The sequence below is a fragment of the Coenobita brevimanus genome, chromosome 71 (genome assembly GCF_032717465.1).
Source record: "Coenobita brevimanus isolate Jiangsu-jjx chromosome 71, ASM3271746v2, whole genome shotgun sequence".
NCBI classification, from domain to species: domain Eukaryota; kingdom Metazoa; phylum Arthropoda; class Malacostraca; order Decapoda; family Coenobitidae; genus Coenobita; species Coenobita brevimanus.
In genome coordinates this window covers 40,436,430-40,456,844 of record NC_137024.1, presented here as the reverse complement: position 1 = coordinate 40,456,844, position 20,415 = coordinate 40,436,430, and the positions used below count along the sequence as shown (strand labels likewise).

Genomic DNA, 20,415 nt, shown 5'->3' with positions numbered 1-20,415 from the left:
ATATAATATATATGTATATATTATATATATATATATATATATATATATATATATATATATAATATATATATAATATATATAAATAAATATATATATATATACTGTACATATATATGTAGGAAGGAGCATTGTGGTGTGGATGTGAATGTGATACGAAGCGTTAGGAGAATCACATTGAGGTGGTTTAGTCATATGGAGAGGATGGAGAGTGAGAGGCTAACGAGGAGAGTATGTGAGTGAGATGAAAGAGGGGAGAGGGAGGGGGAGGCTAAGGATGAGATGGAGGGATGGAGTGGAGAAGTATATGAGAGAGGGGAGTGTGAACTGGGAGCATGGCAGTGAAATGGTGGGGGACAGGACGACGTGGAGGCGATTTATTGCTTGTTTGAGGCCAGTGGCCACCCCTTATGTGCTTTAGGCGTCTAGCAATAGATAGGTAGATAGAATAATAAATGAAAGTAAGTATGCTAATTTGTTTAGATATCTCAATATTTTACAGTAATTCCCACAAATATATGCAAATGGTTTGCGCTAGCGCTTAGGGACATTGCGCAAGCTAAATATTAGATTGCACACTCGTGCAAATTACAAATAATATAAAATAAATAAAAGTAAGTACAGTATGCTATTTTATGTAAATATCTCAATATTTTACAGTAATTCCCACAAATATATCCAAATGGTTTTCGCTTGCGCTTTGCGACATTGCGCGAGCTAAATATTTGTCAGATTGTGCACTTGTGCTTGTGCAAGATAGTGAACTGTGGATTGCGCTTTGCGCTCGTGCAAGATCCTTCTTCGTTTGAGCTACCCACCACTGTGTATAATAATATGATTCGTGTATCATATTATACAAAATCGGATACACTTTTAAATGACAGGTTGCCAGGGTACGATAATGACAACCTCAGAGTCATGCGTTGTGACTATAGTACAGTACAGAGTAGTTAGTTGACGGTTTTTGGGAGGCTCCTGGAATGCATATCCTCATTTTCTTAAGTTTCTTATGGGGAAAAGATGCCTCAATATACGAAAAATCGATATGCGAAAAATTTTAAAGATACTGAACCCTTTCATTTATCGAGGACTCCCAGTACATGTTAAATTTGGCCATGGATTATAAGATCAAATGAGGTAAATTCACACATTCCTCATTCATATTAATGAACTTTTGTCTGTCACCCATGATCCCATTCACTCGCATGCAGATGATACAACGCTTCACAGTTAATTCACACTTAAGCACCCATTCACAAGGCTTGATTTCTCTAGCTCCCAACTCAGCACAGCAATCTCCTAAATCAAGACCAATCCAGTATCACTGAATAGGAGAAAAAAAAAAAAAAAAAATTGAATGAAAGAAAAAACAAATACAGTACATCAAATTAACTAACAGACAGATATTGCCTGATTCCTCCATTATCTTCGATGCAACCAATATTCCTATCTCTAGAAGTATTGAAATTTTTGGCATTTCACTTAACAATACCCTCAGTTGGAAGTTTCATATCAGACTGCGTGCTAAAACTGCTTCAAAGAAACTTGGACTATTTTATAGAAATTTTGTAACTGCTTCACTGATGAGCATTTACACGATCAGAATCACAATAATTCAAGCCATAAAACACCGCTACAATGCTCCCCTCCCGATTTCCAGGTTGCCCCGACGCCATCCGCAACACTTGCTGGCTCCATAAATTTCACCATGCCATCCACAGTAACTTTCACACACTATATATTTAGGCCTTGGCTGCATTATTGACGTACTTCAACTCACGCCATACGGCCTACGGGGGGGCGGAGTGGCAAAACCCCGCTACACTGACCATGCGTCTCTCTCCAAGGCCCAACGATTCCTAACCGCCATTATTCCTTTTCAACACATATATATATATGTTCCATCGACAATATCACGTCACTATATGTTCATATACAATGTATTATCACACTGAGTCAATAGGGGCCTTTGCTTCAGGCAAGAGGGGGAAAATAATGGAGGATTTAAAGGGAACCGCGAGCTGTCACTCTCACCGCCTGGCTGCTTGACAATGACTGAGGTTAGAGGGAGCGGGGTGAGGGAGATGAAGCGACACAGTGTTGCCAATGACTTACCTTGAGAAAGCTCTGGCGACCCTATGACGCGCCCAAAAATCACGCAAATCGGCCTATAAGTTTTTTTCTGACGAATATTTTTGTGCCTAAACCACGCGATTCGAGTGACTGTGCCAGACCTAATACAAGGCGACGTCACGCAAATTGAGTGAGTGTGTCTGAGGGGGTTAACTACAATTTTGAAGTCACGTGTGCTCTCAGCTCGAATAGTGCTCACCCCTGTGGAGTGTATATGGAGAGGTTGCACTAAAACGACTGGACAAAATTCAGAAAAAAGCCATAAGAATAATAAATAATCCAGCACTTACAAATGAACTGCCTCCCCTACAAGTAAGACAGAATGTTGCCTCTCTTGCATTATTTTAGATACCTTAAAGGCAAATGCTCAAATAAAATTGCATCCATTATGCCACCTCTCCATGCTTTCCCACAGGCTACAAGGGCATCTGGTAGCATTCATGATTGGACTGTCACACAACCAATATGCAGAACCTCTGCCTATCAGAATTCCTTTATTTTCTCAACTGCTCCATTTTGGAACTCACATTCCCAGATTAGCTTCCCCCCAAACTTCAACCTACAGCAGTTAAAGTCCAACTGTTACAGATTTGTTATGAATGGGGGTCATCTGTAGTAGTTTTTTTTTTTTTTTTTTTTTCAAGGAGGGGGAGGGGGGGGCTGACACTGAGACCCTTAGATGACTTCCAGTAAGCTTTAACTTGCTCTTGTCCACATCTTCAAATATGGAACATATTATGATTATGGTTTTCGCTACCAAAGAATGCCAGTAATCCAAATACTGGGATATGATCAAAAAAGGTTAAACTCCATGACATTATTAAGTTTTATCTTGATAACTTCCAAATGCAGGAAAAATCAATGCCACAGTATGTAAACCTTTAAAGGTTGGGGGAAGAGTTTATCAAGAATGGAATGGTCGCATGAGTTTATCAAGAATGGAATCGTCACATGTACAAGTCTTTACCCACTAATACTCCTTAACGACTGCACACGTGTCAATACAAATAAAAGAAAAAAGTGAGAAGAGCTGAAATTAAAATCAAGATTACAGTACTAAATCATTCCACCAATTGTAACAGTGTACACCACTTTTAGAACTGCCTCCTGCTGCTGTGAGTCTGGCTACCTCAGTGGAAATGTGAGCACTATGATACAGTACCTAGTGTTCACAAAATGTTTGAGGAGCATCACAATGTATCAACAAGTTATGATGAGATGTTAAACCAAATGGTAGAGCCTAAGGATTGTGATGTTAGTGGGAAACTAGTCTACATCCAGTGTGGCATGCCCCAGCTCTGCCTTACAGGTAACAAGTCTTCACTGACCCCATACAAATGATCTCAACTCCCAGTGTTCACAAGTTCACTGGATTTGTGTTGTTGTGCATGCTGGACCACACATACTCTTATTTGTACCACTGAAAGAGCTCCTGTGGGGTTCCAGGTAGTCATCATAATGGAATAAAAAATTAAGGGAGAGGACATAAGATAACAGTATAGCTACTGTAATGTTAATAAGTACAGGGTGGTTTACATGTCCTGCCCCAAAGGAAAAGTACATTCAAATACAGGATTTTTTTTCTATCACTGCAACTAGTTTATTTGTTTCTAGTGTAGCTTGCTGTTCAGTTTTCACACTAATACTGTACCCACAGCTTCATCAACCAAATACAGTTATGAAAATTTTTAAGGATTATAGTGCAGTCTGTGGTAATCAGCTAAAGCTATCATCCAGTGGCTGATATGATAACTCTCTCAGGGTTCAATGCCCTGGTGATTCTCTGTCATGGAGCTTCACTTTCCTCACCCAAAACACATTCAGTATCATACTCTCACCCCCTCCAACTTACTTGGACCTTCCACCCTCCCCCACATAATACATGTGCTGCACTGTCAGGCATAGGAATGCATACCCCTACCAGCAGCAAGCACCTCAATGTTGAAAATGGCAGATTAAACACACACACACACACACACACGTCGTCGTCAGCGGCAAAACTCCATGCAGATTGTGGGAAAATAACACAAAATCAGAGTCAAGGAGGAAGCACACCTATTGTGAATATGCAAATGGAATGAGTGAGTGGTGGTCCTGTCTCAATTGTGTGAAAATATACTGGTGTCAGTCAGAGTAAAACACAGTGACAGTTTCAAATTTTTTACAACTATGGCACGGCTGAGAGAAGCAGTCCGTTGTTTACACCCAGTGATAGTGAGTTCATGTGGTTCTCCAGCAATGACTAACACAAAGGAGGTATCAAACTGAATCAAACAAGAGTAACAAGCATGAAGAAAATGGATGAGAAGAATGCCCAGGAATGAAAAGAGGTATGGTCAATGAATAATGAATTACAAGGATGAACTGCAGAACAAGAGAGGGAGATAAAGGAGATGAGAAATAAGTTAGTGTCTGCTTATGCTGTGCTGACCAGGAGAGAATGGTGTCTGAATTGAAAGCAGGTAATGAATAAGCTGCAAGTGCAATAAAACAGCGTAAATGGGAAAATAAGAGGTTGGAGGAGGAAAGGGACAAGATGAAATGTAAACTTGATGAGCATGAATCTAAAACTAAGTTGCACAAGGAACATATCAAGGACATCCAAGAACACCACAAGGAGTGGAAGAAAACTCAACAGGAAGATAAAAAGTCTCAAGAGGTTTTAGAACAACAGAGAAAGGAAAACAGAAGGTGGAGAAGGAAGTGGTGAAGATACAGTAATACCCCAATATACGATACCCCTAGATGAGATACCGTACCCTAGCTTAACGATGAGGGTAGAAATACCACCATACCCTGCCTAACAATGGCCAAACCCCGAAATACCACCATACCCTGCCTAACGATGGCCAAACCCGGTTTAACGATGAGTTTTTATTTTTTTTACCGATTTTTATGATATTTTAGACTAAAATTGTGTGTTTAGGTAGATTTATAAACAGTTTTTAAGACATATTAATGTGTTTTAGACATAGGTGGAGTGAGCATGTCATTTTGGGGTACAGTTTACCAAGTTTGATTTTTTCTATCTATCTATTGCCAGACGCCTCAGTCCCATTTGGGGTGGCCACAAACAAATCGCCTCCAAGTTGCCCTGTCCCCTGCCATTTCACTGCCCTGCTCCCAACTCAAACCCTCCTTTCTAATATACCTCTCCACCCCATCCCTCCATCTCATCCTCGGCCTCCCCCTCCCTCTTCCCCCCTCCACCTCGCTCACATACACTCTCTTCGTCAGTCTTTCACCCTCCATCCTCTCCACATGGCCAAACCACCTCAGTGTGTTCCTCATAATGCTTCCTATCACATCCACATCCACACCACAACGCTCCTTTATATCCTTATTCGTCAGCCTGTCTCTCCATGTGACTCTACAGGCTCCTCTTAAATAACTCATTTCCACTGCTCTCACTCTTGACTTGTGTCCTTCCAACAACGTCCAAGCTTCACTTTCGTACGTTAGAGTTGGTATCACAATACTGTCATGTAGTAACTTTTTCACTTCCATGCTCACTTCCCTGTTTCTTATCACTGCTTTCAAAGAACCAGCAACCTTTCTTCCCTGCTGTACCCTTTCAAGCACTTCACCCTCCAAACCTCCATCCTTACTCATCACACTACCCAAGTACTTAGACGTACTCACATTTTCCAATTCCTCACCATCCAACCTCGCTGTCCATTCACTGACTTCACCTCTCTCAAAGACCATCACTTTACTCTTCCCTACATTCACCTTTAGATTACGTTTCTTACACACTCTCCCAAACTCATCCACCAAGCCTTGCAGCTCCCCTTGTCTTCACTCAACAACACAGTATCATCTGCAAACAACAGTACAGGGAGTTTCCAAACACTATCCTCTCTCACCAGGGCCACTCCAACATCCACTACCCTACCTTGTACCTCTTTTATTATCCCATCCATGTACAGATTGAACAACCATGGAGACATGACATCCCTGTTTCAACCCAACTTTCAAAGAGAAAAATTCACTTAGTTCACTATCCACACGCACTGCAGCCTTCGCACCATCGTACATACTCTTCACAGCACATGCAGCCTTCGCACCATCGTACATACTCTTCACAGCACCAACAACTTCCCATCTACTCCATATATTCTTAACACTTTCCACAATCCTTGTCTATCCACCCTGTCATATGCTTTCTCCAAATCCATGAAAGCCACATACAACTTCTTTCTCTTCTCAAGAAACTTTTCCACTAAAGATCTAAGAATGAATATCTGATCTACACAACCTCTTCCCTTCCTAAAGCCTCCCTGTTCTTCTCCAACTAATTTCTCTGTTCTTTCTCTAACTCTGCCAATAAGTATCCTACCATACACTTTTCCTATTATACTAAGAAGACAGATGCCCCTATGATTACCACACACTTCTTTTTCCCCTTTTCCTTTGTACAAGGGAATAATTATACTTGACTTCCAATCCTCCAGGACTCTACCTTCCTCCCAGGCCAATCTGCACATCTTCCACATCCATTCTACTACTATCTCTCCCCCATGCTTCAGCATTTCACCACACACTCCATCAATTCCTGGGGCTTTCCCTGATTTAACTTTCTTCATTGCTTCCACAACTTCTATCCTACTGATTTCTTCCTGTCTTCTCACCTCCCTCCTTCTCCCAGCCATTCGCCAAGCCACTTATACTCGCATTACTTCCATCCTCTATGTTCAACAATTCCTTAAAGTGTTCTCTCCATCTGCTCACTTTTTCTCCCTTCTCCACTAGTAATCTACCATTTTTATCTTTCACTCCCCTGCTAACTTCACTTCCACCCTGTCTTACTCTTTTCACCTCTTTCCAGAACATTTTCTTATAGTCCCTCCACTTTACACTCAAATTCCTTCCAAATTCCTCATCCACTCTCTTCTTACTCTCTCTTACTAATCTTTTCACCTCTCTCTTTCTTTCTACATATAACTCTCTCTTCCGCCTCTCAACTTCTTCCACGCCCCTATTTCTCATCCATTCATTGTATGCTTTCTTCTTTTGTGCCACAGCCTGTTGAACAACCATGGAGACATGACACATCCCTGTTTCAACCCAACTTTCAAAGAGAAAAATTCCCTTAGTTCACTATCCAAACGAACTGTGTGTGTACTTTGTTGGTTTTAGAGAGTTATTTAAAGGTATTAGGTTTAGGTTAGCTTCTTTTACAGCTGTTAGGCCACTTAGATTGGCTTTAAACTTGTTTTTGGGCTCAACTGGGTGGGTTTTGGACTTAGTTAGGGGGGAAACCCAAGGCTGAAAAACGCATCCCATTACTGTACTTAAAATGTTAAAACTACCCCAATGTAAGATACCCCGCCTAACGATGGGTTTTTACCTAACCAACTGCATCATTAAACTGGGTACACCTGTGCTAAAAAGTAAAGAATCACTTGTCAGAGATGCAGCAGACAAGAAAAAATGTGTGATTATCTCTGGTTTGAAAGAAAAAACAATGTCATGGAGGTCTGAAAGATAAAGGGAAGACCTGACAAGGACGAAGGAAATAGTGTCAATAGTTATGGAAAGAAATGACGAAGCCCAAGAGGAGATCGAAGAAGTGTTTTGGCTGGGAAAATATGTGGAGGGAGGGGCAAGGCCACTAAAAGTAAAATTTCAATCTCAGGTCATAGTAAATGAAATACTCAACAAGGTGTGGAAATTAGCAGATAAAGAAGGATTTAAAAATATCTAGATAAGGAGATGCAAATGAGGAAGAGAGAGCTAGAATATAGGAACTTGTAAGGAAGTGAAGGAAATTACCAGAGAACGGATGAAGAGAAGACTGAGTTCTAATGGAGAGTTATGGATCGGAAATTGAGGAAGTGGTACCAAAGGAGTGAGGAAGAGAGAAGGATGGATTAAAAACAATGCAAAAAGATTAAAAATGGCATCATCACATTACCCAAATACTTAAATGCACTCACATTCTCCATTTCCTCCCCAACCAGTCTGACTGTACATACACCGACTTCACTTCTCTCAAAGACCATCACTTTACTCTTCCCTACATTCACCTATAGATTCCATTTCTTACACACTCTCCCAAATTCATCCACCAAGCCTTGCAGCTCCCCTTCGTCATTATTACAGCAGATACGAATAACACGATCACAAATGTCACAGTTATCAACAAAGTAAATGTCAGAAGTGAAATTAATCGCAAAATAATGTAAATTATTGGAAATTGGTATAAGTACCAAGAGAACATCACTGAATTACTTGATGGTTAATGGACTAATCACAAAAGCGAGAGAAAAGGACTTCGGAGCGCTGGTTCAGGATACTTTGTCACCTGAAAAACACATTAACAGGATGGTCAGAGAGACTTATAATCTCTTGACTAACATAAGAAAAGCATTTCATTATATGCATGAGGAGGAGATGAAAAAATTGATAGTGGCCATGACTTAAGTTTCATGGTACACATGCACACACATACATACAGTATATTTATATATATATACTGTATATATATACAGTATATATATACCGTACTTCACTTGACACCAAATTTTTGTTGAAGCAACTAACACCAGCATTTAGGCCGAGGGATGGGTAAAATTATCGCAGTTATTTCGACCAAATCCTTATCTTTTGTTTTTTCTAGAACCTAATGAATTTAGTGTTTTCTGTAAGATTTTGATGGTCAATTTGATCGCAAATTACCCAATTTCGAGTTTTCACCCACCCTCCCCTGAAACATGAAATCTGCAATAAATTCAACAACAAAAATCATACAGAAATCACTAAAACAGTAAGGTTCTAGAAAGAATAAATTTGATTACTGATTTTATTGGAAATTACTAAGGTCATGGAGTAAACTGGCCATGCTCTATTAATTTTGAACTAACCTAGCCAGCCTAACCTAACTTTGTAAGGCCATGCTGTATTTGAAATAACCTAACCTAACCTTGTAATGCCGTGCGGTATGTGAACTAACCAAACCAAACCTTGTAAGGTCACTTAGTATTCCACCCTTGTAATCAGTACTGGTAGGCGTAATCGATTTTACAAAGAAAAAATATTTCACTAATCAATTATAGTTCCCAGTAAAACCAAAAATATTTCACTAATCGATTATAGTTCCCAGTAATAGATTACCAATGATTACTCCCCGCATAAATTACACATCAAATATATATTATAGACGCGTGCATTTCAGTGGATTTTACCCAATACACATCAATCAGTCTTATAATAAACACATTTATTCACAGACATGTAAAAAAGAGGTAGCTGAGAATTAATAGCGTATATGTATGAGTAGAATAAAAAGTCGGGGCTTCAGACACTGGAGAAGACAAATCTAATACAACAACAAACTCGTATGTGCATAGTTTCTGTGTACTACTGGGTACCGTGTAGACTGGTGGGTGTGCACTGCACAGCTGCCAGCTGTGTGGCAGTGAGTCATGTGACCATGCAGTGGCCGGCTCAGCAGATCTGATTACTGGTTAAATTTTCAGCAATTAATAATGTTTTCACTTTTCCCGGATCTTTTTCTTTAACTTCATGCTTGGAGAGAGAGAGAGACTACAATGAAAGCATTACATTTTACCTTATACTGTACTGTACTTTACCAATATAGTCATATAATATCCATTTTAAGGTAAAAGTAATCAATTACTACTTGATTACTGACCACAAAAGTCATCAACTACAGAAAAAATCGAGTACTGCCCATCACTAGTAATCAGACACCATGTACTTGCAAAGTTTTCTCTTTTTAGTCTTTAGTACTGCACATGAGCTGGTACAGACCCACTGATGCTGATCTTCTCTATAATAACGCTGTTTTTTACACTCCGGACACTAACCGTGATCTTTCAAAAATTTAACAGAGGCCTAGTCCTTTTAACCCGCCCCATCCAGACGTTTTCTGGGCAGTGGTACGCCCCAGTCCCAACATTTTAGGACCTTTTTTTTTTTTTTTGGCTCAAACATCTGCTTTTGGTGAGAAACATCGAAAATTCATAGAGAAATCGCTCACCTGAGGTTTAAAACACTCGATCCAGGTAGGAGTACCTCCTTACCTTACAGGGTTTTCTATCAGGCTGGCTGCAAAGAAAACGAGTTCTATGGGAGGATAACTATTCTACACCACTCATAAATGGTATTTATTTATTTACTTGGTACGAATTTATATGTAGTACGAGAGTATATTGGTTTTCAAACGGTAATATAGGCATTATAAGCATTGTTTCACTCACTAACTCATCACCATACCTGACCTTTTTTTGCCACATTACTTGATCATCATTCCTGACTGTTTCTTCCTCTAATGTTTGTCCTCCACATTGTCATCAATTGGGGAATCACTCTGGCCCTGAATTTTGTACCGTGGCATGACATGGCTTTACTGGCCAGGTCACTGATAACAGGTGAATTGCTGAGAAAAGGTCATGCGGGGGGGGGGGGGGAAGTCATGCTGGGTAAGGCATTGTCCCTGCCTGGCATCTTGTAGGGGAAGGTGTCCCGCGTATATGTGCCAAAAATCACTCGCGAAAATTGAAAATTGTGCAAATTAGGGACCTTGCAATGCTGCCACATTAATTTACGTCTCCAGGATATGAGTGTACATCATGTGAGGATGTGAACTCATGTCTCCAGGACGGGGCGGGTTAAAAAAAATTAACATTTGTAAACTCCAAAGTCACAAGCTTGACAGGTGCATTCAACAGTCGCCATGGCTAGACAAAGTTCAGATTTATCAGAAGGGCCTCCTTTTCCTATTCTGGGAACAAATGGTTTGAAATCATTAGCCTAAAACAAAGGAAAATACAAAGAGGTCACTCACTGACGTCGCTGATTGCCCGGTAGCCTTAAGTGGTAGAAAGCGGTGGAAACAAACATACACACACGTTTACAGCTCAGAGGATTGGCTGCGTCAACCAGCCTCCGACCGAAATTTCAGAAAAAAAAAAAAAAAAAATCTTTATTGACATTACTACTGACTTGAGGCAGTAAATGTTGGTATTCAAAATTCTTGTCACAGAGACCTAACCACTGGCAAAGAGAAAAATAATCTATTCCGTATTTGAAACGACAACAGAACCAAATGTTACTACAATGGGTCCATTTAGGATCCTTAAGGTCCATCAAGATCCATTAAGCTTCGTTTGTATAAAAAAAACTGATGAGGCTGTGTAATTAAGAGCTTCAAAACTACATTCATCTGCAGCTATTTGAACCTCTTAATTTCATTTGTTGAAAGTTTATGTATACCCCCCTGGAATGTAAAATTTCATGATTCATTCCTTTCTTAGTCATATACCTGAAATTCATTATGATTCCTGTCTTGAGAAAAACCTGAATTAAATATTCCTAAAAACAGGATTACTTCTGCAACTGCGTAAAATATTACCAAAAAAGCAGGGCATACACCCCGTTTGGGATACATGGCGTCTGACAATGAATGAATGAATGAATGAATGATTTATTTACTTTATTGCCGTTTCTTTAGCGGGCAATCTTACCATACCCAGTGGATTTGTTTCATTCATTCATTCATTGCCAGACGCCATGTATCCCAAACGGGGTGGCCAAGGGCTTAGAGTTAATTGTTTTACAGGGAGGGGCACTAATCCTCCACCAACCCCACTTGACACGTAGGGAGAACGTTATGCCAACAGCATCTGGTGTTCCCAGGCAGTCACCCATCCAAGTACCGTACTAACCAGACCCAACGCTGTCATATAATGTATACCTGTATGTGTTTTTTTGTGTGCAAATGAATATTTCTATTTTTCATATTTTTAACCAGTTCTCACCCAACCATCACTTAGCCGGCCAATCACAGGGCAATATTTAATTTTGAAATCATGCCAATGTGGTAGGTGGTGGCGACCATCATCCACTCACTTGATGTAGTGCTGCCTACTTCTTCCTTAGCCTTTATCATTCTTTTTCTGTGCCTGCCCACCTCTCTTCCTATTTCTCCCATCTTTCCTGTCACTACTTATTGCTTTTCTTTCCATTACAGGTGGCATTACATTGAGTGACAAGCCAAATGGTTTCCTGTAAGCCAAGAAACCATTTACAACGCTGGGTGGTAACCATATAACCAAACCACACGTGCTCCCTACGTGTCAAGTGGGTTGGTGGGGGGTTAGTGCCCCTCCTTGTAAAACAAATAACTCAAGAGTCAAATGGCCACCCCATACGGGATTATGGCGTCTGGCAATAAATAGATAGATAGAAATCATGCCTTGACTGAGATAGCTTAGCTTAGCTTGTCAGATGAGCCAAAAAGGACCATCAGTGTAAGCTGGGTTACTTTAGTTAGGTTAGGTTAGGTTAGGTTGTTAGGTTTGGTTAGATTTCATTAGGTTAGGTTAGGTGGCAATCAAGAGCTCCCGCAGGGTTGGGAGGTAAGTATACAAGTCAGTCATATTTTGGTTAATAATCATTTTCACAACAAACGTGGCCTAAAAACACTCAAACTAAAAAAAAATAGCAAATAGAACCAAACACCAAAAATAGGAAACGGCAAAGTAAATACCGGTATTTACCAAAAGCAGTGTGCAATAGTTAACAAGCCTGCTTTTGTTTACCTACAGTATATTAACATTCATTAACAATGGAAACTGGGAAGGGGCAGATTAACAACAGCTAACAACTGCAAACTAATGGATAACCACAGCGAAACTGCGTTGTTACTTTCAGTTCTAGTCAGTATGAGCGATGACAATGAATCCCACAAGGTAAAAATCACATACACAGTAACTGTGGCTTCTGCTAAATATCAACAAAAGGAAATAATTATGGATGTAGAAAAAAATTGAAAATAATTAAACAAAATGGGGGTGCTTTGATCGAGTCTGTCCATATGGTATGCAAACACACACATAACATGAAAACTCTGGCAACTCCTCTCTCAATTGATTCTACTGCACTGGTATTCAAAAATACATGCCATCTGACTATCTATCTATTGCCAGACGCCATAATCCCGTACGGGGTGGCCATTTGACTCTGAGTTACTTGTTTTACAGGGAGGGGCACTAACCCTCCACAAACCCACTTAACACGTAGGAAGCACGTATGGTTTCGTTATACAGTATGGTTACCACCCAGCGTTGTAAATGGTTTCTTGGCTTACAGGAAACCATTTGGCTTGTCACTCAATGTAAAGCCACCTGTAACGGAAAGAAAAGCATGAAGTAGTGACAGGAAAGATGGGAGAAATAGGAAGAAAGGAGGGCAGGGACAGAAAAAGAATGATAAAGGCTAAGGAAGAAGTAGGCAGCACTACATCAAGTGAGTGGATGATGGTAGCCATCACCTACCACTAAGTTCTGTAATTTACTACTATTACTATCCTATTATTTCATAAATTATCACTAACGGCTTATAATGTATTATTTTAAAACTACACTCGTGCACGGTTTGACAACAGTTCAAGCTCTGCAATCAGCTATCTTTTTTTTTTTTTTTTTTCCCCACGTCAAATCGAAATATCATCTCCAGTCAACCGTTCTACGAAATACCAAGTTGTATATTTATTCACAAACATACCACCAGCTAAGTCTCTAATATTAGGTAACCTGCTCATGATGCAAAAACTGGTTGATAGGGTGCCTGGCGTTTGCCCGGCTGACAACCGGCGGGCGCCTCAAGGTCACCTTCACTGACACCCGCCCCACAACCCGGCAAGCACGGCAGCGCGGGTAAACTTCTTTAAACCAGTTTTTCACTTGAATTTGACGCAACTCGATGACTTTATATAATCAGTCGCTTACATACGTATTTCAACAAAAACCATAAAATAATCATAAACAAGAGCAGATGGTGAAATACCATGGATTACCGATTTAGTAAAATCTGACACTTGTTTGTCCCTCTCCACCTACAATACCACAATAAAAACTTCATTATAGTCTCAGGAACTCCAACAATAGTAATTCCATAAATAAACTTACATTTATCCAAGGCACGTACGCAACGCCAGATATCAACAAAAAACAGTGTTCTTACTTTGGTCATTCACATGTAACAACTTGGCGTCATAACTGCTAGTTTCTATGCAAAATCCTGTTAAGTCTGTACAGGATGGTAGTGTAATCTTTCACTTCCGCACCAATCAACCCCACGCCACTCACCTTGTGTCTCCAACTGGCAACGATCGAAGGTAGAGGCTCGGATTTATAAGCCAGCACCAGCGCCATCTAGCACAAAACTTTGCAAATGTCCACCTTATACCGGAGCATACAAGGTTCAAAATCCCAAATCACGTATTCCTGAATTTGTAAAGGAAAACGTAGCGGGCGTTGGGAGTGCCAAGGTCACGACAAAGTGACACATGCAACACCCTACAGTGCCGGTCCTGTACGTGCCACATCTCTACTTTTGGTCCCTTAGCACTACAACCACTTTCCCCACATAACAGCGAAACCCAAGTTGGAATCTAGAACCTAAGCATATGCCAACGCAACTGTGTACGGGCAAATAATGATTCCTTAATTAAAAACATAAATGTGAAATGAATATAAATAATGTACTTGTGACTGGTTGAAATGAATATAAATAATGTACTTGTGACTGGTTGATTGAAAAGTTATTATAGCTAACTGCCATCAAGCACTGCATGTATGTACACTCATTTTAACCCCATGCATTCCACAACTGTCATGCGATCTTTTTGCATGCATGGTTCTTGTATTTTCAACGATTCTGTATGCCTTTTACAATAAATATTTCAAATAAAATCAATCGATTCACGTAATAATTCCTTTCTGTGTAGATTTTACACAATAGGTAACTACTGATGATCTTTCGGTTACCTAGGCTGCATAAGACAGATCAGAATTTGACCTCCCGAAGAAAGCCATTTTTACAAGAAACATTAAATCAGTCGGTAGTGATAAATGCAATGTGCAGAAACAATTATAATGGCTACCTGAGGACTCCAATTCCTAACTTTAACTTAGGCTGAAAATGTATTGATGAATTTCCACGTAAAATTGGCATTCAAAGCGGCAAACTGTATGTCTAAACTCATTTCGGCACTGAATCGATTAAGTTCTTGTATTCTGTCCTGCAGCTGCGATACACTCCATCGATCCGTGGTTACGTAAACACGCAACTGATCCGCCGAACGGCGGCTGCGTTTGCTTCCTTATAGATTTCCTCCGACAGCTTCTAACCCTGGAACTGCTTTGGGTCTCATAGCTAAAATAGTCAGTCAGTAGCCAGAATATACTTAGGTGAGACAGCAGTTAAAAGTGTATGGTACCTTTACAACGATAAATACGAGTACTTCATTCACTGATTTATTAATTGTAAAAACAATTAATTGCTGCTTCGAGATGAGCAGAACATCAAGGGTTTTTGGTATGTTTGTAACCTACAAGAATATATGAATGCAGGGATGCAATATTAAGAGGGAGGGAGCATGGGGTGGGATGGGGATTTACCACAAACTCGGATCAATACGTCTGTCTGCATTCCGCAATTAATCTGCTTCTTGGCGCGCTCTTGAAATGTCTGTTGCCATCGTAGCTCTACGATAGTAATAGGCTAGTTCGTTCACCCCAGGGGCTGTGGTTCACCCTAACTTGTTCTAGATATCCATGCATTTTCAGATTATCTCACTTAGTTCAATGTCTGAAGGCTGATACAGCTCTACATTACTCCCATGGCACTTTTCGTCACTACCATAATATCTACTGTTGATTTTTGGGGGGGCTAATAGTTCGCTATTCGATACCGGCAAAAGCTTAAAAGTGAATTAATGCAAAACTGATGTGTGTTAACCATTTTATATGATCATAGAACAATGGATGCGCTCAGTGTGAAGGGGAGCAGGGTAGCTCAGTGGTAGAGTGCTTGACTCGAGGTCGTGAGAGCGCGCCCCGCCCTAGTAGCGTCCTTGCTGGGAGGGGTAGCGCTCTCTGTTATGCTAAGTGTTTAGGTCGACTTCTCGCCCTAAAGACACTAGCTACTGAGCGGAGTCCTCTTTCGAGACCGGAACTAGAACACCTTAACAGAGGAACAGGGCATAAAAACTCGGCAGGCTACCTTAACACATACATTGCCTTAATTTGGCTTCCTTACAATACACATGAAATACCCGCGCAGCGGGGTGAACCAGACACCACCACCCCAGGAGAGAACAAGGGGGTGATACCCACCCCACCAGGAGATGACAGGGAGGCTGGCTTACCCGACATACCTTCCAGGCAAGAGCGACTTATCTCCCTCCCGACCCGACGCCCCTCTTCCCAGCAGCCAGACCACCCGGCAGTGTACAGGAAAAGTACACTACACTCCAGTGGAGGGAACACACTCCAGAATCGGGGTGGAACTTGCAGTGGCAAGATCGCAAGCAAACCCTCGGACGCTGAGTCCCCTGGATCGGCCTCCTTTTTAGCTGAGGACTCAGGAGCCTCAAGGGTTGCTATTCCCTCAAAGGAGCTGCGGCACAGTATCACCTTTCGGGTATACTGTGGGTGGACGGACCGTCAGTCAGCCACCCTCCGCCAACCACCTTCGGGAGCCGGCACGTCGGCACATCCTCCAGCCAATCTTCGCCAGCGCTCCCAAGGAGGAAGGCGGGCCCTGGGGTACGCTCTGTCAGACGTACCACGCAGGACGAAGCATTGCCATCCCCCAGTGCTGTCTCAGGGACAGGAGTCCCAGACCCTACGGCTGGAGTGCAGCCTCCATTGGAACTGTGGCAATAGCTGGGCGTATCCATCAGGCGCCTTCTCCTCGCCGCCACGGTCTGTAGTGCCCAGGGGAGCCTCCCCCGACTCCTCTTGCACCCCTGTCCCCTGTAGGAGCCCAGGCAGTGCCCAACGGGGCTGCCTGATGGAGGGAAAGTCCCCTGGACCTCCCCCGTCTACCCCGGCCCGGAGTTCCGGCAGGGCCTCCCCGTCCCGCCAAGTAGGAGAGTCGGCCCTCGGCTGCTCTCCCTCCGCCCGTCCCCAGGCTCCTGTAGAGGAAGGTGCATCTTGCCCCGCCCACCCCTCTGGTGGCAGAGCGAGGTGCCCCTCTCCCCGCCTCTCTCCTCGAGTGTGGTTTCTGCTCCCTTTCAGGAACCCTTCCAGAGACCAGAGCAGGCATGACGTCCCCAAGGCCTGGTGTCCTGTCCCTGCAGCCCTGCCCTCCCCAGGCGCAGTCGGACTCCCCCAGGATGAGAGGCCGCAGCTAACCCCTGCTGGCCTCCTCCAGATGGCGAGACTACAGCCTCCGGAGTCAGCGGGCCTTCCCTGCTGCCTGCTGCAGTAGCCGAGCCTACCCCAGTGACAGTGGCCGCAGGCCTTCCCTGACGGCCACCCTTCCCACAGCTGACCCCAGGCCCAGGCTGCCCCAGGTCCGCTCCCAGGACCCCGATGAAGACTAAGGGCCAGCGCTGCGCAGCATGCCTCTTGGCCCTCTTCGGCCATAGCCCAGAGAGCCCTGCCTCCTGCCAGGCCACTGTGGCTAGAAAGCCGCCCAGCACATCACCTGCCCACTCCTCCAGGACTTGTGGCGACCCCATGGACCACCCTCCCCTGTACTACTCACCGGACAGCCCACCTCCCACGCCTGGCTGGCACCTGAGGCTCCCAGCATAGGCCCTCCTGCCCCATGGTCTGCACCCTCCACTCCGCCAGTATCGTGAGTATGAGACCCTATGGTTGTGCACTCCCCAGGGTTGGTGAATTCCCCCAGTGAATTAGCCCCTGCGACTCCCCTCTATACTGTGGTGCCTCCCCTAGTGTTGATCAGTCCTACCCCAGTGAACTAGTCCCTCCCCCTCCGCTTGACTTGGTGCCCCCCCCCCTCCTAGTGTGCCACAGTGAACTCTACCGCTCGCAATCATACGTGCGGAGTGTACAACGCCCATCCATGGGTCGGCCCTGCCCCCCAAATGTGAAAACCCTCCCCCAGTGTTACTCCACAGAACATTATACATCAATGCAACCCTTCCAGTGCAGCCCCCCCACCAGGTCCCAAGTCCCTGCCCTGAGTAATCCCTCCCTCCCTGGACTCACTACTACCTCCCCCTCTCTCTCCCCCCCTGGACAAGTGCAAGGCATTATATCCTCTCGTCCTATGTAGCGCGCACATAGTATAAGGTTAGCTAGGGTATTGTCCATGTCATGCGGATGTATTTCACTAGGAATCCTTCTATGTCATGCGAACACCTAGACTTAAGGGTTTGAGTATATATTATCGTCCATGTTACGTGTCTGCCATATTGGATATACTGTCTGTATACTGAGCATAATGTACCTGGTGTATCTGTGAGATGTGTCTGTGACACTGTGTGGACATTACTCTATATCAGGGAAGGTATAACACCGTGTAAAGGTCAGACTAGGTGGAAAGTGATTGTTGTAAATGCTATTTTGAGTCACTGTGTGTTCCTCAGTTTTGTTCATAGCATGTGTGTGTACTTGTCCTTTGATATAATACTAGTGTGCCTTTTGACCAGTGGTGTTTGTGTTTTCCACCCTTGTCTGTACTGACCCGGTCGGAAACAAAGAACCCATAGCCGCACTGTGTCTGTGACTGAGAAGTCGGGACTTAGAACACACTCCATAACAATACATACAATCGTATACAATACAGGGCATAGATACTGTGACGGGCTTATTAGGGGCAGTATTTACAGCACACTACACATACAGTGTGATTACACTCAGTCAGTAATATACAACACTAATACATAGAGGTCCTTTCTCCCCACGGTCCTTGTGTATCGTTCTTAGTTTCTGGGCTTAGATAACTCGCACTGTATGCCAAGCACTACTGTCTGTAGATACGTTCACTGTCAGTTTTTACTGTATCACTGCTCTGAGTTCAGACACATAACACAGGCACTGTCAGTCTCTGTTTTCCGGTGTGACATTGAGATTGCACTAGAGATTTTCTTGGGCTGCTCAAACCTGGGCTCAATTAAGGTGACGCCCAGGCATAGAGGGCTGGCCCACAGGTGTGCCTTCTCATAAAGGGCACAGGATTACTGCAGGGGGCGTCGTGGCCTGGGCGTGTTCCTGGTCTGGGGTGCAGGGAGGCTACCTCCTGGTGGGGGGGAGCGCGGTAGCTTGGTGGTAGGGTGTCGGGCTCATAGTCTTGAGGTTGTGAGTTCGCGCCCCGCCCGGTGGCTGCTGTGCTGGGAGGGGTAGTGCTCTCCTTTAACCCTAGCAGGGCTATATGATCTGATGAGGCCTAGCTCAGGGATTAATCCCATCCCTCCTGGTGGAGCCTCGACCTGATAAGTGGACCTCGGGGCTAGGGCCGAACAGGGTTAGGAGTCGTTCCTGATGCCTCCTGCTCCGGGCAGAGGGCCGTCAATGAGAGGAGCCCAGGAAGTCCCACCTTGGGATCCGGGGGACATTCCTGGGTGGCTTGGGACTGCGGTCGCCACTAGACTGGGGCACCGTCAGGGGTTGTCTGTGGTGTCTCTCCCAGGTGGCGTCCATCAGGTCCGGGCATTGTCCAGAAGCGATCCGAAGGGCCTGGATCCCCTCCTCTGCAATCGGGCCCTGCCGCCACTCCTCAAATGGCAGCTCCTTCTGGGAACCACATCTGTGGGGAGAGTGAGGAGATCGTCTCGTGCGACCTCTGGGTAGGAGGTGGGCTGTGCCGGGAACTTCCTTTAACGGGGAAGCCCTAGAGACTGTAGACGAAGGGCTTACAGTGGCTGACCCTTCCCTGACATGGACAGTAGCCGACGTCGTGGTTCTACAGACCCCGGGGGCAGCAGCAGAAGGGCGTACAGTGGCCAATGCTTCCCCGATACGGACAGTGGCCGATACCGCGGTGCTGCTCCTGGAGAAGGAGGCGGATGAAGGGCATATGGTGGCCGTTGCTTCCCTGACGCAGACGGTGGCCGATGTCACAGTTCCGCCTCCCTCTGCCGACGTGCATACGGTGGCCATCACATCCAACCTGGGGTGTACAGTGGCCGCCACTGCTGGGCTGGTTCCAGGTGTGGCTGCAGCAGAAGGGCGTATGGTGGCCGATACCGTGATGCTGCGGAGGGCAACAGCAGAGGGAAGTACGGTGGCTGATCCTTCCCCGGTATGGACGGTGGCCACTACCACGGTGCTGTTTGGGACTGTACTTAGACAAGTCCCACCCCGATCCTGGCGAAGGGTGGCCCAGCTGAGATGTTGGTGGCCAGTACTGCATGGATGCTGCTGGTCGTGTTGGGGAGAAGAGGGGCGTAGGGCTGTGGTGTACCAAGGCCCGTCTTGCTTGGACCCAGTGCATCCTTTGCCTGCCCCACCGTGGTGTCTTCCTGGGGTGGGGGTGAGGTTGCGGCTCCGTCCTAGG

The 20,415-nt window shown here is 44.1% G+C and overlaps 2 protein-coding genes across 2 annotated transcripts in view; one reads left to right on the top strand and one right to left on the bottom strand.

Annotated features, from left to right (window-relative positions):
* Nucleotides 1-1,782, bottom strand: part of Eno (alpha-enolase) — a 44,715-nt gene extending 42,933 nt beyond the window's left edge. The window contains exon 1 of the mRNA XM_080277855.1: nucleotides 1,778-1,782. Coding sequence (XP_080133981.1) covers nucleotides 1,778-1,782 — 5 coding nt within the window. The remainder of the gene's footprint in view (nucleotides 1-1,777) is intronic.
* Nucleotides 1-20,415, top strand: part of Rab14 (RAS oncogene family member Rab14) — a 512,826-nt gene that overhangs the window by 211,396 nt on the left and 281,015 nt on the right. The window lies entirely within an intron of this gene.